Below are 18543 nucleotides of genomic sequence, written 5' to 3' on the forward strand. Positions count from 1 at the left end.
CTTTGAGGGCTGAACATGTGCATCTGTTACAAAGAGGGGATAAGGATCTTCCTTAGACATTTCAAACTGTGTGTTGTGTTAAAAAACTTCCTTGATGAAGCATTTCTGCATATGACAGGCATACTATTAAGTATTTTTCTTCCATTCCTTAGTCATTTTAAAGGACACAGCCAAACCACAATTAACATCAAGCTGAACTTGAACAGCTCAGTCACACTTTCTAAAATTTGCTTGCCCTTTTCTCTGGGTTTAATTATTATACTATTAATAGTAACATTTGCAGTGAGTGCTAGCATTTGTCTCTCAGTTCTGAGTATTTGTTTCAGGTGAAGCATTTTCTTTTTTAGGAGTATTATCAAGGAGTAAGCCCCACCCACTTTTCAATGGCCTGATTGCCATAGGTTCCATTTGGGTGACTCTCTTTGGGAAGCCCTGATTTAGGACCATACAGAAATTCATGAGTACAGTCACTCTCCTGTTTCTCTCCTGACATCTAAGGACAAAACATGGCAGTTGTGGCCAACTGAGGGCAGTTTGTGTGGGTAGCATGCCCACTGTCAATGATGACTGACCCTCCAGAAAGGAAAAAGATGCATGGGGTGGGGGAGAGAGATGATTCAGACATATGGTGGCCAGAGCTGGAGACAGTGACTTACTAAAACCTTCTGCTGGGCACTGGGAGATTACAGTAAAATGTTCAAGCAAACAACCTGTCCTTCATACCAGCGCAGTCCTCAGCCCCACTGTGACCTGGCAGCTTTGCCTGCTGTACTGACAACCACCCGCAGCCTCTCTTCCTGAGTCTGGGGAGAAGTCTCCTAGGTGCCTGACTTATCACTACTGAATAAATTATTAATGGCTATTAATACATGGCACATGTAATTTTTAACTTTGAAAAATCTATATGGGGCAGGGAGGTTAATTTCATCGTCTTTGCTCTTTTCCTTTCGCTTCTAAGAGTACATCCCACTGACGGGGTGGCTGACTGGGATTTCCCCTCTTCTCCTTTGTGAGTGTCACATTTAACTACATGTGATGCATGTAAAACCGGAAGAGTGGCAGGAGCACCCACAGTGACTGAACAGCAAATTGAAATCGCTAAATAACAAGTGCAGACAATTACTGAAAACCCCGCAGCAGAATCTCAATAGGACAAGAAAGTACGTAATTAAAAGGGTCCAACAGTCCCATAGATACAAGAGAACATATTCAGATAGGATCTGATGGTTAGAATTGGAAATCAAGCCTGGCATGGTGGCCCAAGTCTTTAATGCCAGCAATATGGGAGGCAGAGATAGGCAGATCTCTGTGTTCAAGACTAGCCTGGTTAACAGAGTGAGTTCCAGAAGAGAGAAGCCATGTCTCGAAAAACCAAAGGGGAAAGAAAAGAATTGGAAATCCTACACAGCTCACCCACTTGTGTACACATACAATTCACTCCAGCCGGCCTTGCCCAGGTCCAGCTAGTGTCCAAAGGGGGTAGAAACTTAAATCTCATCGACCCAACCACCCTCATCAAGAAAGGCCTCTTCAGCTGCCTCTGAAGTGGGACAACACCTCGCAAAACAGGCTGTGGATGTGAGAAGGGCATAACTCACTTGCCTTGCAATTCACCTCTCCACATAGTACCACACGTTCGTCATCACTCCTACTGGGGATGCAAATAAAAGACTTGCCATGGCTCTCCCACTGCCACAAGTCACCAGAAAAGCCCAAGACTGAAGCTTTCCCAGTGCCCCTATTGGTCTTGGCTTGTTAAATCATCATCAGTGCAGAAATAAAGGAAATAATGAAACACCAATAAATTTGCAAGTGAAAGAACTGTTTCCTTAAACTACCTAAAATAGAACCATTTTAGCTCTATATACACATAAGCATGCACATGTGTGCAGATGCACACACACACACACACACACACACACACACACACACACACACACACACATTAGCCTACTATAGGATCAGAAGACACGCAGGCTATTCCCGGTTTGTTTATTTACTTATTTGCCCTAGCTCTAGTGACAGATGACTTTCTTAGAGGCAGTTTGGCTCCAAGGCTTCTAAATGTCTAGCAGCTTCACTGAGGGGCTGCCAAAGCCCAACCTCTTAATATACACATCACTTCCTACAAGAATGGAAAACATTTCGCACACTGGACCGATGGTGGGGATGACAGGGAGGCAGAACCCTGTTCACAACCCTGAGGGCAACTTTAGCCTGGCCTTAGCAAAAGTGTACTTCCAGCTGGAGTAAGTAGGACAGCACACTTCAATTCCTAGTATTAAAAGCTTACATGGCACAATGAAGCTAATTGCCTGTAGATCTGCCCACTTTCCAAATCACTGGGGTTAACACACAGTTAACAGTCTGAGCCGGCTCTGTGAGCATGTCTTCAGTCCGTGACACCACAGATCATCACAGGGTCCGCAGTCTCTAACCCCGACTTTGAGACACTTGCTATTTCTCTAGTTAGTCCTACTTCAAAATCCTATTAGGCATTTTATAATACCCCAAAACTAAAACTAAAATATTTTCTGATATTCCTGATTCTCATTACAGAAGCTTAATTTTAATGATGTTCAGAAGATGCATTATCTTTACAAGTTTTTCCATTTGTCAGAAATCACACAGATGATGAATCTTGTTCCGTTCGTTACTAATAAACAAGCATGTCCCTTATAGCTACCCACGGGGAAAGTGCTACTTAAGTCTGGATTCTGCTTAAATTGGGCTATGAAATGAGGATCCTTTCTTTCAAATAAATTCTGATTATTTTAAGATTTCTTTTCTAATATGACGCTAATTATAGGGAGATCAAAGCTTCTGTCAAGACAGCTAAAGGCATTAAGCTTTTGTAACTCGGGATTCTTCCACACTTTCTCAAATGTTTCAAAAGACTCAAAAAAAAAAAAAGACAAAACAAATAGCATACAGGGAAATGCATGCCCACCAAACTAATAGCTCCCCATCCACAGATATCTGAATATAACTTGAAGGAAGAATGCTGATTTCATATTTAAAGCAACCCCCCCCCAATCACCCATTGAGTCTGCAGCATACAACAGTACCCTCAGTCCCTCTCCGGTTGCTCCCACCAACCTTTTAATATCAGATAGATGCTGTTAAGTGATGACACCGGCTGGGACTTACAGAACGAAAGCATAACGCCAGGGAGGAGGAAAGCCTCCTCCGTCTTACTCCTTGGTTTCTTCCCCAGAAGTGAAGGACTCTGCCTCTTTTCTCAGATGTGAGCTGCGGCGTTGCAGAGTAAAGGTACAACTCAGCTCCCAGCCTGCTCAGCCCAGAGCCCACATCTAAGCCTCCACATGTTTTCTGCAAATGCAAGCAGCTCAGTTGAAAACCTTGGGGAGCGTTCTGCCGCAGCCCCAAACTAAACCGCACACATATTTAACAGCCCCCGTGACCTCGAAAGGTTTAAAGTAATAAGCATTTGGTGCGAGCCTCTTGTAACCTGAAGGAGCGCCAGGCTGGGCAGGACTGCTCACTCGACAATGTTTTCCTTTCTGGCCTCTGAACTACGGACAATCCCAATGCCTGAGATGTACATTCATGTTGACTAAGCTCTCAGGCCATCAGTCGTGTGGGAACTTTGTCTTGCATTCCATTAAGTTAGCCCACGACTTCCCACGCTGCACCACGTCTCATACACCCAGCTAAATAAGCCAACTTCGTGGCCACAAGTCAAAGCAAAGTTTATCCACCCCACCCTCACCTCTTCTTTTCCAGCTTACATCCCTGCACAGTTGATAACCAGCTCCAAAGGTGGTACAAAAGAAGCTCTTAATACCATTCTAGCGGGTTCGCCAGTTGCCCACCGGAGGTAGGTTTCGTATAACACATTCTAGCAGCTTAAAGATTTTTTAAAAAGCGTTTGCTTGCATGATGGAGAGCCGCCAGGCACCCCCCCAGAATTGCATCATCAGAGAGAACACTCACCAAAATACATTATTTTTCTCATTAATCAGCCAGCTGGAAGCCCACCGTGGCGTCTTCAGCCTCTGCTCGCACCCAGGGCTGGGACGCCAAGCAGAGCCGTGGCATGCTACGGTCAGTGTAGACGTTTCCAGCGTGGCGAGCAGCAGCGCGGAGCGTGCCTCCTCCCCGGCAGGCTGGGCGAGCGGCGCGGGGCAGGCTCCTGTCTTCCCGGCTACGATCCCTCGCGGCTGAAGCGTGCGCTCCGGCCGTGCGCGCCACTGCCCATCCTTACTGTAACACGACTCCTCCTTGCGATGTCCTTGCCGCTCCCGTGACATCAGGACTTCCCGGGAGTACTACAAACACAACCCCCACCGCCACCCCACAGCATCCCAGCCCTGCTTGCAACCACCCCAAGGAGGTGATGTGTTGATGGCCTGCCAGGACCAACCAAGGCTCTGGGAAGCTTGAACCAGCCCAGAGACCTGGGCGTGGGCGGAGTGAGGGGCACGGAGGCTGATTTAAAGAGAAGGGTCTGGCGTGCACCGGGAGTCACGCAGGGGAAATTCACATCAGATGCGGGGTGGGAAACTGGCTCAGGCGAGTTCTCCCATGCTCGTGTAATTAGACACACTTTTACCTCGCCCCTCCTGTGAGGGCTGCCACTCTCATCAAAATTAAGCCTGAGTGGATGTTGAGAAGGCATGCTTTGGGCTCTGAGCTTTAGGGCTGCAAGTCTGCTTACTAGGGTAGTGTGATCCTGTCACGGAAAATCTGGAGAGGAGTGATTTCTATGTCTTGTTTCCTGCTTTAGATTGAAAGATTAAAAAAATGTGATAAAAGTCACCTCCCACTGTGGCACACCAAAATTGCACCCCCTCCCTGAGCAGATGCTGGAAGGTGCATTGGGGTGGAAATGATCTTTGACCCTCTAAAGGGGGTCATATTATGATGGAAACTCCAGCAAGATTAGGTCATAATTTGAGCCTCGTCGCCAATATTGAGTACACATACACACACATTAAATTTGAGATGAACAGCCAAGAAAGGCACAGGCTGGCAGAATCTTTGTCTCCGACAACGGTGTAATGAATTGCAGTGCTTATCGTACACAGAAAAGAATGTTAGAAAGAAATCCTTCAAAGCTGGGTGATTAAGGCACAGATGCTCGCGGTCAAAAATACAACCACCAGCAAGCTCTCTTTCCCCACTGTGGGACCCCGTTTACCCACTGGAGTCTTTGAACTTGAAAATTTCTGTAAAAGCTATGAAGCAGAAGCAGTGGAGATTAAAAAAAAATGCAGTCTCTGGAGGAAGTGTGTGTGTGTGTGTGTGTGTGTGTGTGTGTGTGTGTGTGTGTGTGTGTGTTAAATCTGAGCATTTCTAAACTATATTAGCAAATAGCCCCACTGTCTAATGTTAAAATATCCAGCGATGCTTCCTTTGATAATTCTGCATCTGGTAAGTATTCTGCATGTTGAACCTAGGGGGCAGAGGACCCCATAGCAACATCTTTCTGTGCTGTCTTGTACAAGCTTAACCCTTGTTTCCCCTCCCTGAGCAGAGTGCTTTCACACTGGAATGTAAGGAACTGGGTAAACAAATAATCCATAGTAATTGGAACCACAGTGATTCTTAAATCTAGTCCTCCCCCCCCCCCCTTCCCTTCATATCATTTGTTGTTTAAGACAAGGTTCTGCTATGCAGCCTGGGCTGGCCTTAAACTTGTGCTGTCTCACTTAGCTTTCAGTTCTGGGGTCACACACAGGTGAACAGCACACTGGCCAGCTAAGTTCTGTTTCTGGAGAAATATCATCACTCATTTAAACGCATTGGAGGAGGAAAGCTTAAGTGTCAAATTTACGATTTTACAACTTTTTGAGATTAAAAATAAAAGTATTCTCACAGGCCAACCCAGAGGACAGATGGAACACATCCAAATGCTGCGTGAATGGCCACCCCTTCCAGAGGCAAGAGAAGCTCTGCCGCCGAGCTTCTTCAAGCAGCTCATCAGCTGCTTCACCGCCTTCTCAGGCTAGAGGGCGCTGTAGTTTAACGTTACAAGTTTTGGTCTACTTGAGCTCCTGTAGTTGAAAGATGCAGGCATCAAGAGTAGAGGTTTAGAAAGACTGATAATGCCTAAGAACTGGCTTCCATAATTAAGAACTTGAATTTGTCTGGCATTTTACAGCTACTTGCACACACAACCTTTTTATTAGTGACATATGAAGTTTAAATATGGAAAATGGATGTTACCTTTGTCACAAATAAAGCACCTTTTCCAATTAAAGAGTTACTGTCTTCCTATCAGTAATGTCGAATATGTTTAGCATCCATCACCAGGTTTCTATATACAAACACAACTGCTATTTGTACGGGGTCTAGTATCGTCTTCCCAATGAGTATGCCCCTGGATGTTACAAAAACAAATATAGCCACGTGACCATGAATTTACAGACTTGGAGTGTTTCAAGTGATAGAATATGCCAACATCTGTCTATTTTATAAAGAATTATGTGCCAAAAAGCAGAAGTAGCCCCTAAAATGTTACAGTGTCCCGAGAGCATCTTAGTGCCTATGTGTGCAGTACATCCCTGGCCAAGCAAGAAAAGAGGATGCTTTCCTTATTTACAGGTGCCTGCTCCCTCTCCTTCTGTCAGGGTTGTCTGGAATATCAAGGCCTGTGACATAACCTTGCTCATAACTGTAGGAAAAAATTAAGTTTTAGCATTCAAATTTTTCTGTTCTGCTTAAACAATGACATTATTCATGCATACTGTATTTACCCAAGAAAAATGCGACCTCCTTTTCTTTTCTTTGACTAATATCTTCTCTATCTTTTCATTTCTCTTTCTATAATTTGAGCAAAACTTTCATACAGGTCTCACAGCCTCATGGGATCGTGGTGTCTTCCTGCTGTGCCTGGCTTAGTTCATGTAACATAATCTCCCAGTTTACTCATCTTGTTTTGAATGACATATTTCCATTTTTAAAGGCTGACTAGTACATCCATTTGTATTTTTTTTCCTGAATTTTGTGGACCTAGATTGCCTTTTGTGGCTATTTTAATTAATGATGTAACCAACAGTCAGCACAGATATCTCCTCAACATACTATTTTAAGATATTTATTTATTAAGATTTTATGTGTATGTGTTTTACTTGCATGTATGTCTGTGTAGTACACATGTTTTCATTATCCAGAGCAAGCAAATAGAGGGCACTAGGTCTCCTTGGAACAAGAGTTTCCTGACTGTGGTGCTGGAAATAAACCCAGGTCCTTTGCAAGAACCGCAAATGATCTGAACTGCTGAATCCAGCCAAATGCAACAAAGTATTTTAAAAATTTAATTTTCGTTTTAATCACAAATATAAGTGTTTGTTCGTGTGAGTGGATGCCTAGTGTATGTGGATGCCCATGGAGGACAGAGGCCTTAAATCTCCTGGAACTGGAATTATAGAAGATTCTGTGCACCCTTGTGGGTGCTGTGAACTGAACTCAAATCCTCTGAAAGAGTAATAATGCTATTAGCCACCGAGCAATCTTTCAGCCCAATATACTATTTTTTTTTTAAATTTTAAAGTGATAACATTCAAATGAATCCTTAGTCTCCTCTTGGATTGCAAATATGTCATCTGTGCCTGAGATACTTCCTGATATCACCTCTAGAGTGTCCAGTTGCTTCCAAGGAAGGAAGAACCTGGTTTAAGTCTCCGAGGTTTGCTTGACCCTAACTATGAGAAACTCTCAGAACATGGGTTTGTCTGAAGGGAATCAGGTCAGGTCCTCTGAGACTAACCAAATAATAATATATCTTTTCCTATTAATACAAAGAATGACCCCAAAACAGTACCATGCTTTAGATTAACTGTGAGTTGGCGAGAATCTTCTTTTCGCTCCCAGCTGCAGAGGACTGCCAGCCTTAATTCCTCACCTCCTGCAAGTCTGCATCACACTTTGACCTGACATCCACTCGCCACTTCACAGGCTCACAGACTCCTTTCCTCTTTTGGCTTTTCCTAACACCTTTCTCATTGAGATACCAATGCCGACATTTGTTTAATCTGTCTTCTCATCACTGGAATAAAATCTCCCATAGGCCAGTGATTTCTGTCAGTTCAATGATACCTCCACATTCCTTAGAGTACTTGTCACTTATTATTCAATAAACACTTGTGAGAAACAAATGAAGAAACACACTAAGTCCAGCTGAACTGTGTGTAAAACATCACACTTTTCTATTCGCCTGCAGTTAGTTCTTCGGGGCTGGTGGGGTTTTATGCAGCGCGTTTTCACAAATTGCATCTGCCCATGCTCAGCAGCAGCTGTTCTTAAATTCCTCGCAATACAGATGCCAGGTGATACCGCAGACCACGGTTTGGGAGCTTGTTTGTCCTTTCAAATTCCTATAGCTGCATGCCTCCATAATTCAGCAATGGGTTAGCTTAGTCCAGTTAAGCCTCCTGTTACCTTTCCCTGACCTTCACTTTGACTTGCTCATATCTCTTTTCGTCACTGAAGAAATAAAATCACATCCAGTGTTGCTGACTCCGGGGTTGACAATGAGCAGTCAGAGACAGGAGGTACATTATTATCTACTTAAAACTGATATGATCTTGATTCTCTATTGCTATGTCTGCCTCCTTCATCAATTTCATCTGTTAGGGTGGATTAGGCCTTTCCTGACCAAGGCTTTATTTAAGTCTCCATTTCTAAGTGTGTTCCACTTCACGTCCTTCACTCCAGCTTGCATCCCACCTTCATTCCTGCTCCAGTGCTTGAACATTCAGTAGGAATTAACCTTGTCAGTCAAGCAAACAGAAGGGGATGCATTTTGTGATCTCCACGATCTAGCAGATTAGTCATCTAATGAATGAATTATCTATTAATTCAATATTTTTAGTACACTGAAAGTCTTCCCAATGCCTAGTACATTCCAGACTTTGTTCGATGGAGTGGATAAAGAACACTGCAGAAAGTACAAAGGTTAAAAAGTCGTGTCTCATGGGAACCTGGAGAGGCAACAAGGCCAATATAATGGAGTCAGATAGCTCACCTGGACAAGGGTTAGAGTCAAATAGGTCACATGGTTAAAGGATAGGAAGCATCAGCCCTAGGCAGGTGTGCCTGGGCTGCATGAAAACACTGATGAAGACAAGAAGCACTGTTTCCACTTCCAACTTCTGCCTTCAGATCCTACCTTGGCTTTCCTTGATGATGACAGCTGTGTTGGGACCTGGACGAGGAAATAATCCCTTTCCTCCCTAAATTACTGTTGGTTTGTGTTTACCATAGCAACAGAAAACAAACTCAAACAGATGAAATGAATGTGAAGGAATCATGTGGCATGCTCTTGGTTTCGCTGTGGCTGATATTTGTGGAGGACTAACGGGACTAACGGGATTAGAGCAGACAGAAGATGAGCAGTTAGGGAGAAAGGGCTGGTGGCCTGGCCCAGGGTTAAAGGCGTAAAAGGGTGAAATGTGGCCCTATTCTATGCAGCCATCAAACTGGCTTAGAAGGATATGAGAAGGATTTCCCAATGGCTTGTTGGGCAACTGAGGAAAGAGAAAAACAGAAGTGATGCAATAGTAAAATGGAGAAGGAAGCTGAAAAAAATGACAATAAACATACAAACAAGACTCAAGACTAGAGGTCATCGGTGAGGGTAGTACTGTGTCTGAGATTCTTACATCGCAAATAAGGGATCATAGTCCAGAGCAGTTTGGCTGTATGGGTCCTGAGATGTTCAACCTTCATTTATATTTGTAAGTCATCACTTTGCAGATGGCTATGAAATTCAAGAAACTGGATCTTCAAAGGAAGATGGAGGAAAAAGAAGGAGGGCAGGGACATGAGAACATGTCTGTGGGTATGTGTGACAGAGAATTTGTTATAAGCATAGCAACATGTTGGATGAATATTTGCTGATATGTAGGGCATGTGATGGGAGGCTATTTATTTTAAGCCTGAATGTACCTCTAATAGTCCATCATCCAATGTCAAAACAGCTGGAAAAGTGTGGAAATAATTTGTCCATATGAGAACAATGGCTGAATTCCATTAATCTATGTAGTATTTTAATCAGAACTGTTTAGATTGTGTTGACAGTGTTACAAAATCATAAATCATTTTTATTCTCAGATCCTCTCTTGGCACTCTTATGGAAATTAAATGCCTGGGGACTCTAATCTAAAAAATTAATCATCTATAAAAAGGATGTGCTAGCATTGTGATAAGAATAAAAATCCTATAAATAACATATTTCCCAATTAAACTTCATTGTATTTCTCTTTTATAAGTGCACCTGTCTCTCCTGATAGCCAATTAATAGGGACTACTCTTTATTTCTCATTATTAACATTGAGATTTTTACCACTTTGTTGTAATATAGGAATGTTTTATTTATTCAGGAATTGTTACCAAGGTCCCATGTGCTAAAGGCTATCCTAGATTTCTACGATTCATGAATGTACTCACAGCATCTCTGTGTTCAGGAGTCCCCCATTTCAGTGTGTTAAGTGGGAATTGGATATATCTCCATCTGTTACACAGGACAGAACCAAAAAAGCCTTCTTTAGCTCATTCATTCATTAACCATAATTTATTACTTCTTTCCCAGTACCATAGACATAGGGCAGAGACGTGTATATCATATTCATACTATGAATCAAATACATGGAAGCAACATTGTAAGTATGTCCATTGAGTCTTTTACATATAGATTATGATTCTTCCTGACCCTACTGAAGATGTAAAGTTAGAGAAGACCTGTTTGGTGTGTGGAAGTCTGTACCAACAGGTATTGGCACATTTTAAAGATGATACAATTTTTTTCCTCTATAGAGATATGTACCTGTGATTAAATTTCTAGAATTAGTCAAAGGTAGTTAATTATTAATAAAATGATTGTAATAATGTGCTTGTGTTGGTCTGTTTTCTGCTGCCAACCATGTAATACCACAGGTTGGATGATTTAAGACAAAGGTCTAAGGTTTTGGTTCAGTGTCAGGTTAGTTTTGAATGAACAAAGTCCTGGGTTCAAGACTAGGAAAAAGAAAGAAGAGAGGTGGGGAAGGGATGAAGGAAAAAAAAGATGGCGAGGAAGGAAGGAGGAAGGGAAGGATAGAGGGAAGAAGAGGGGAGGGAAGGAAGGAAATGGGTCTATTTGGCTGGTGAAGCTGGAGTCTCTAAGATAAGATGTTTCACGTGGTGATGGTGGGCAAAGTCCTAAGATGGCAGAAAGTATCACATAGTGTGCATGAACGTGTACATGTCTGTGAGTTTGTGTATGTGTGTGTAGCATGTTTGTGTATGTGTGTGCATGCGCAAATGCATGCACTCCTGTGCACATATCTTAGTTAGGGTTTCTAGTCCTGTGAAGAGGTACCATGACTGTGGCAATGCTTAGAAAGGTCAACATTTAATGGTGGGTGGCTTACGTTTCACAGATGTGGTGCCATCATGCCACGACATGGCAGCCTTCAGGTAGACATGGTGCTGGGGAAGAAGCTGAGAGTTCTATATTTTGATCATAGGCAGCAGAAGGGGTCTGTGTGCCACATTGAATGTAGTTTGAGCACAGGAGACCTCAACACCTGTCTCCACAGTGACATATTTCCTCCAACAAGGCCACACCTACTCCAAGAAAACCACACCTACTCCAAAAATGTCACACCTACTCCAGCAAATCGACATCTACTCCAACAAGGCCACATCTCTAAACAGTGGCATTCCCTATGACCAAGCAAATTCAAACACATGAGACTATGGGATCCATACCTATTCAAACCACTACAGCATGTTTTCTAATCTCTGTTAATACAAAGCTATGAGGACTCACTCATGGAAGCTCTTTATTAACTTACCTAATTCTAACTGTCTTCCAAAGACCCTGTTTTGATACTATATTTGGATTGTTTATACCTTCTGAATACCTCAGGGTAGGAATAAAATCTCAACACTTGAAAACATGGACCGATAATCTAAACCATATCCAAACTAAAATGATGCTAAAGTAACAAATGTCTGCACTCAAACCAGATCCAATCCAAAAACACTAATTATAAAAACTATAAAGATAAAGCACCAATTGTAATAGTGTGCACTTTGGGTGGGGGAGGGGATACACCATCAAGCAAAGTTTACAGAAGCACAGTCAAAATGACACCCCAACAGCTGATCTGACAACTAAGGCAAATACTAAATTAATGACAGGTGGTAGCATATACAATGTGAATATACCAGGCAAACCTAATTCTTCTCTCAAAAGGGGAAGAGCAGGATAGTGCAAGCTTTCATCATGTTTTTCATAATGGCATGTAACTTAAATCTTGCAAGGGTTGTAAGGTCACAGCTACTGCCTCAGTGCCACGTCTGCCTGCCTGCTGCCAGGTTTCCTGCCACGATCATCATGAACTTTACTTTCCACTGGATCCATGATCCTGAAATTAAATGATTTCTGTTATAAGGTGCCTTGGTCGTGGTGGTCAGTCATGCTAATAGAAAAGCAACTAAAACAATCTGGAATCATAGAATGAGACATGAAGCAGGGCTAGGGTGTGCTTTGCAGGGCCAGCTCCCAGTGAGCAACCTCTGCCAGCCCTAGATGGGGACACACCTTTGAGTGACATTTCGCTGTGAAATCCTAACAAGGGGGGATGACTGTATGCTCTTCCCACAATGTCCATTTCTCCTATTCTAGTTTGTCTGTCTGGGTATTTTTTTGTTCAGTGACCCTAGAATGTTGAGAAATTCTGTCTGCTAAGATGTCTCTCAAAGGTAGTACTGTACAGAAGAGAAGAATTTCAGTGTATATTCTTTGTGAAACTCCATTTCAGTATTCAACAGATTGTATTTCAGTAGCTAGTCCAATTATCAGCACTCCTCAGTAAGGTGACAGTTCTTTGGAGTGGAGGAAAATAGATACAGAGTTCTTAGAATGTTGAACATTGCCCAGAGCCTCACAGAAATATGTATCCAGGCAGTAGCATATTGAGTTAGTGATTTGAACATGCCAGGAATACCAGAAGCCATCTCTGATTTACGAAGCAGCATCCCTTGCTTTGGAATGAGACACTGGCCTGTAAGAAGAGCCTCCGAGTGCTATTGCTATTGGATGATAGATTAAAAAAAGCCCCAGACCTAAGGAAAAAAGAACAAGGATTTTGAGAGATTTCTACCTCTTTGGAAAGAGACTTGAAATATTGGGGGTTGATTAGGTAGGAAGTCAAAATTGGGAACCAAAGTTGCAGAGGCTAAAATAGAGAGACAAGGAAGGGAAGGACTGACAGGAAGTTTGTAGACCTCAGAGATGCTTTCATAGGGAACTTCCTATTCCCGAGACTGTCTTGATAGATTGTTCTGATCCTCTTACACAAAGTAGTGTATTCCCCTTCTGACAGTTCTCAATACAACCTCTTGTGCATAACTCTTTCACTTTTCTTGCCCCAAAGCCACCTCTACCAAAATTCTGTTTATCTGTATCTAGTCTTAACCTGTATTTACACTGTTACCCCAAAATAATACTGTGCCTTGTGGTTGACAGCCTGAAGGCAGCCGTCACTTAGAACAAATCAAATTATGGTAAACTTCATCATCACTGTCAAAATGTCCATGTCAGCTATCCCATCATAACAATTTAGTAAACTGTATACTGCCAAGCCTCTTCTCTGCTTTTTTTCCCCTGTATTCTGATTTTTTTGTACTAAGACTTGAACTTAGAGCATATTATATCTTAAGTAAGTGCTCTGCTTTGCCAAAGGCTCCTAGTCCTTCCTCTACTTTTTATTAGTTTATTTTCCCTTTTTAAAATTTTTTTGTAGGAAGTGTATTGAGTGTTTGTGTGTGTGAATGTGTGTGTGTTTACAGATCTGCCATGGTGCAGTTGGAGGTCAAAGAACAACAAGAACAAGTCTGTTCTCCCTGTTTATCATGTAGTGTCTGGGGATAGAATACAGGCCCTCCGGAGAGTTGGCCTCGAACCTGTAACCTTTTCGCTTCTTCTTTATAGGTAGCTCACATTACAGATGCTACAAAACCCAGCTTCTTTGCTTCTGAAACCACTTGATATCTTACTTAGAGAAAGAAGCACATATCCAAAATGGCAGCAGAAGCAAAGGTAGCAAAAGAGCTGTATGGATTCTCTAGGGTGTCTCTGCAATGAATCAGTAAATAAAAGATGTTAAAGGTCAGACACAATCCCTGGGATGAGGGAGGGCTGTGCCCTGACACAGATTGCTGTGAAGCAGAAGACACTGACAGAAGATGTGCAGCAAAGGTGAGGATACACACAATGGCTGAGGAGAGCAGAATTCAGAGAGTTTTAAAGTGGAGCTCCTTAAAAGATGGTCAAGAGAAGCGAGTTTGAACGGGAAGATGCGGAAGCTGTAACAGATGTCTCTGCTCCTTGCACATGAAAGGGATAGGGTTTCATTTGATACGTAATGTAGAGAGTGTTTGCTGAATGAATACATGGATGAACTTAATGCTTCACCAGGACAAGAGTATATTAATATGCTTCTGCAGGCATCTGATGACACAGTGAGTAAATATATCTTGCAGAGCAGATTGGATGATCTTGTACACCCCACAGGTTTTCAATATTTCTCCAAATCAAATTCATTTACGGCTTCCCGACAACTATTTGAGCATCACCCCTTTCCCCAGCTCCCTAACAAATGTACATTCAAACAAAATGGAAGAAATAAACAACATTGTATTAAATTTTCTTTGACCTGAAAATGAGAGAAAAAGGATCTTTCAAGATGAATTGAGCAAAGCTTTTTTGAGTCTGATGTTTGAGGTTATGGCAGTCTTTTTTAAAATATATAATGAGACAATAAGAACACAGAGGGAGTAGAGGCAAAACCCCTGAGCACCTTGATATTGGAAGAATTCACAAAGTAATTGAAAGTATTTCCAGGTGTGTGTAATTCTGAGCCTCCAGCCAAGTACAGTATGTAGAAATTTGTTTAGTTCTCTCTGTCAAAATGTTTAAAATACATAAAGAAAAACTGGAAAATGGAAACACATCACAGTTTCCACGCTCTCTTGATTATATTTCAATTTCATCTTGACTTTGCTAAAACACAGGAATAATTTTTTTATAGATGCAATGACCGGATGTGATTTTTACCCTTGACTCAAAAATGTCACTTCAGGAAACCTACAACATTTGTCACCATGAACACCATTTAACAGCAGTGGTACCCAAAGGGACTCTGCACAGTCACACTCGAACATGATGAGAATAACTTAATTAATCTTGCTGTCACTTCCATGATGCTTTTCATTAGTTTCGCAGTGATCTGATCAACAAGACGTCCCTGAATTGGAAATGGCAACCCACAGTCTCTTGGGAAAGCATTTTTGGTAAACGTTCACCACTGTGGCAGGTAGACTCAGACAGACACCATTATTGCTATTCTGAAGAAGGTACTTCATGTTTAAGGCTATAAAATTCCAGAAAACATAAACTAACTCCAACTATTTTCAATGATAGATACTGATTATGTACTTGAAAGCAAAGTTTTCAAACTCTCTTTGAAATACTGATCTTTGGTTTGACACCAGAAGCAGTACTTGATGTGGAATTCCCCTCTGTATGCTATGAATATGTTTTATTACCATTGCTTGATAAAGAAGCTGCTTTGGGCTATAACAGGGCACGCTATAGCCAGGCTGGGCTCTGCTTACAAGTCTTGACTGACATTGCTAGTCACCACTGCGAAGCATGCTAAGTGGCAGGCAAGTGTAAGCAAGAGGAGAAGGCAGCCAGTGATGTGCTAATCAGCTCTCAGGGAGTCCTAATTTGTAAATGACTGGCTTGGAATGTGCATTTTCAGGTGTCGTTTTTTTGGCTTATCTGTGTTATTTGCATTTTTAAGGTGCTGACCATAGTTTAATGGTTTAAAAAGAAAGTTAAACTATTTTACAAAACATATTAGCAGTTTGATTGTTGGAAGTTCATCTGCAACTATCAGATCATCATGAAGAACTAAAACTCAAGACTATCTGGTTATTTGACCGATGGACACACACACAGGCTCTGTAATATGGCCCCCTTTCTTTATGGGAAAGCTGGCTTCTCATATAGTCACAGCTGCTTCCCCTTTCCTTTTACTTAATTCCTGGTACTGCCCTAACGCTGCAGAATAGAACTGACTTTTACACCAATGACTTCAGAATGACTGAACAAGCCTCCAAAGGCAAAATGCCCTCTTCTGCCTCTAGGTTCAAGCAGTCTTAGAAAAGTCATCTGTCATGTTGTGAGGACATTCAAGAAGACTATGAAGAAGTGCATGGGACGTAGAACAGATCCTAGCCAATGACCAACACCAATCAGACATACAAGTAAAGAGCTATTTTGTCCAAAGTACTTTTTAACTTGTGTCAAGACCCTCATACTTGAAGCCAGGCCTAACATTTCAGATCAAAGTCTGCGAGACTGCACATTAACATGACAAAAACTTTACATTTCAATTTGACGCCACATGGGTTTAAAGTTACGTTTGAAATGCCTCCCCACTCCCATGTGTTCTATGCATCCCTGATATTGGACTCCATTTTACAGTTATTCTTCCTGACTATTTAATTTTATTTTTCCTTCTCCATCTCTTCTGTCACTGCCAGACTTTGGCTACTCATTGCCAGCCCCATTCCTTTGTGCCAGGCTGTGTGCTTGTCTGCTGCCCTTGAGACCTTTGCCACGTAGTTTCTACCTGTAGAAACATCACTCATATTTGGGTTGTCTATTCATAGTCCTCTTCTGTGAGACTTTTCTCTTTTGTCTAAGTCATAATTAACGATTTCTTTCCCTGTCTTCTAGTATTTTATTTTATTTTTTATTTTTTGATTTTTTGGAATGTGCCACTGTTTACAATGCTAAATCTGCTCTGGAAAAAATTATTAGCTCTCACAAATTTTATTGTCTCTTAGCATTTTTACAACTCCCATGTTATAGCATGCAGCTTTCTCTAGGATGGCAGACCTGTTCTGTCTCTGGGAATGCTGTCCACAGACCTCAGCAGCCAGCCCTCTACATATGTATGATCTAAGCAGAAGTAGGATGCCTAGTCAATGTCGGTGATAAACATTGTCCAGTTATGTCAGAAAGACCTGACCATGTTGGACCAACCTGGGACATATTGGGCAAACTAAAACATCCAGAACTGCCTTGTACCACAGGTTAATTCTTTGTGTCCCAAATGCCCTATTCATCTCCCTTCGAAAGACCTGAAACCAGTAAACACTCAAATAGCATTATAAGCTTCATATGAGACTTTTATACTTACTTTGAGTCGGAATAAAATAAATGCTTTAAGGTAAATTAAACTCCCAAGAACGTAGCTTCAGATAAACAGAACTCATTTCCCAAAGGCAAGGGAAGTGTATGATTACTTCCTGGAAATTCTTGGACATCCTGGGTAATCCCTAAACAAAAGTTACCTCTTTTGAGAATGCTTTAACAGGTAGGGTGATGAAGTATTCTTGGATGCCTGACTGAAGGCTCTGTCTGATGAGAAGCAGAGCACAAAGCTGATGGGTCTATAAGGAGTTCTCTTCAACAGAGGTTATCATTCAACATTTTTCTCTTTTCTAGGGCATCATTTTTTTTAAACTTTTATTGATTCTTTGTGGATTTCACATCATGCCTTCCAGTCCCACTTATCTCCCCAATCCCCCTGCCTCTGTTCTCTGCCCTTGCAACTTCCCTCACAATCAAAACCCAATTTAAAAAACAAAACAAAACAAAACTGCAAAACCGAAACAACAACACAACAAAAACAAAAAAAAACGAAACAAAAGCAAAACAAAACAAAAAAATTCTTTGTCTTAGAAACTGTAGTGTTGCTCATTGACTCACACAAGCTTACTCTTTAGTCCATTCGCCTTACTAGCAAGTGTTCATTGCCAAAAGTCATAGATTTGGCTTAAGGTCTCTGACTTCTCCTACATCATCAATAATTGACTCGCACTGGGGCTCCTCTTGGATCTCCTGTTGTCCTCTGCCATGGAACTCCTGCTTTCTTTTTTGGATCTGTAGCTTCATCCCCTTCTCATGCTCCAACAGTTCCTAGATGGGGTGGATATTGAGGTTAGCCAACTCATAGCCCTGGTTCTGAGCCTGAGTTCTAACTAGTCTGGTCAGCCCACCACCTTTCCCTCATTGCTACTATCTGGGAGAGCTCTCCAGCACTGCCACAGCTAGCTCACCTAATGCAGCCTACAGCAAGAAGTCAGGCTCAAAGACCTTAAATTATGGTTAGCATCCACTTATGAATGAATACATACCGTGTTCCTCTTTTTGGGTCTGGCTTACCTCACTCAGTAAAGCGTTTTCTATGTCCATCCATTTGCATGCAAAATTCAAGATGTCATTATTTTTTACCGCTGAGTAAAACTCTAATGTGTATATGTTCCACACCTTTTTTAACCATTCTTCTATCCAGTCTGTTTGGATGCTCACCTTCCTGGACCTGGAGGGAGGGGGGAGGAACTTGGACTTCCCACAGGGCAGGAGACCCTGACTGCCCTTGGGGACAAAGAGGGAGGAGGAGAGGGAGGGAGGGAGTGGGAGGGCGTTGGGAGGAGGGGCGTAAATGG

The 18543-nt window shown here is 42.1% G+C and overlaps 1 protein-coding gene across 4 annotated transcripts in view; it reads right to left on the reverse strand.

Moving 5' to 3' along the window:
• The window catches only part of Znf385d (zinc finger protein 385D), a 948781-nt gene that overhangs the window by 352252 nt on the left and 577986 nt on the right, over window positions 1-18543 (reverse strand). The window contains exon 1 of one of the 4 annotated variants that reach the window (XM_048421350.3): window positions 3958-4402. The exons of 2 other annotated variants lie outside the window; for them this stretch is intronic. In XM_048421350.3, the coding sequence (XP_048277307.1) occupies window positions 3958-3979 (22 nt within the window). In that variant the 5' untranslated portion in view covers window positions 3980-4402. Of the gene's footprint in view, window positions 1-3099; window positions 3383-3957; window positions 4403-18543 lie in introns of those variants that run through there. One more of the 4 variants, XM_085687891.2, reaches the window with a different exon arrangement.

The sequence above is a fragment of the Myodes glareolus genome, chromosome 5, assembly GCF_982192425.1.
Source record: "Myodes glareolus chromosome 5, mMyoGla1.1, whole genome shotgun sequence".
NCBI classification, from domain to species: domain Eukaryota; kingdom Metazoa; phylum Chordata; class Mammalia; order Rodentia; family Cricetidae; genus Myodes; species Myodes glareolus.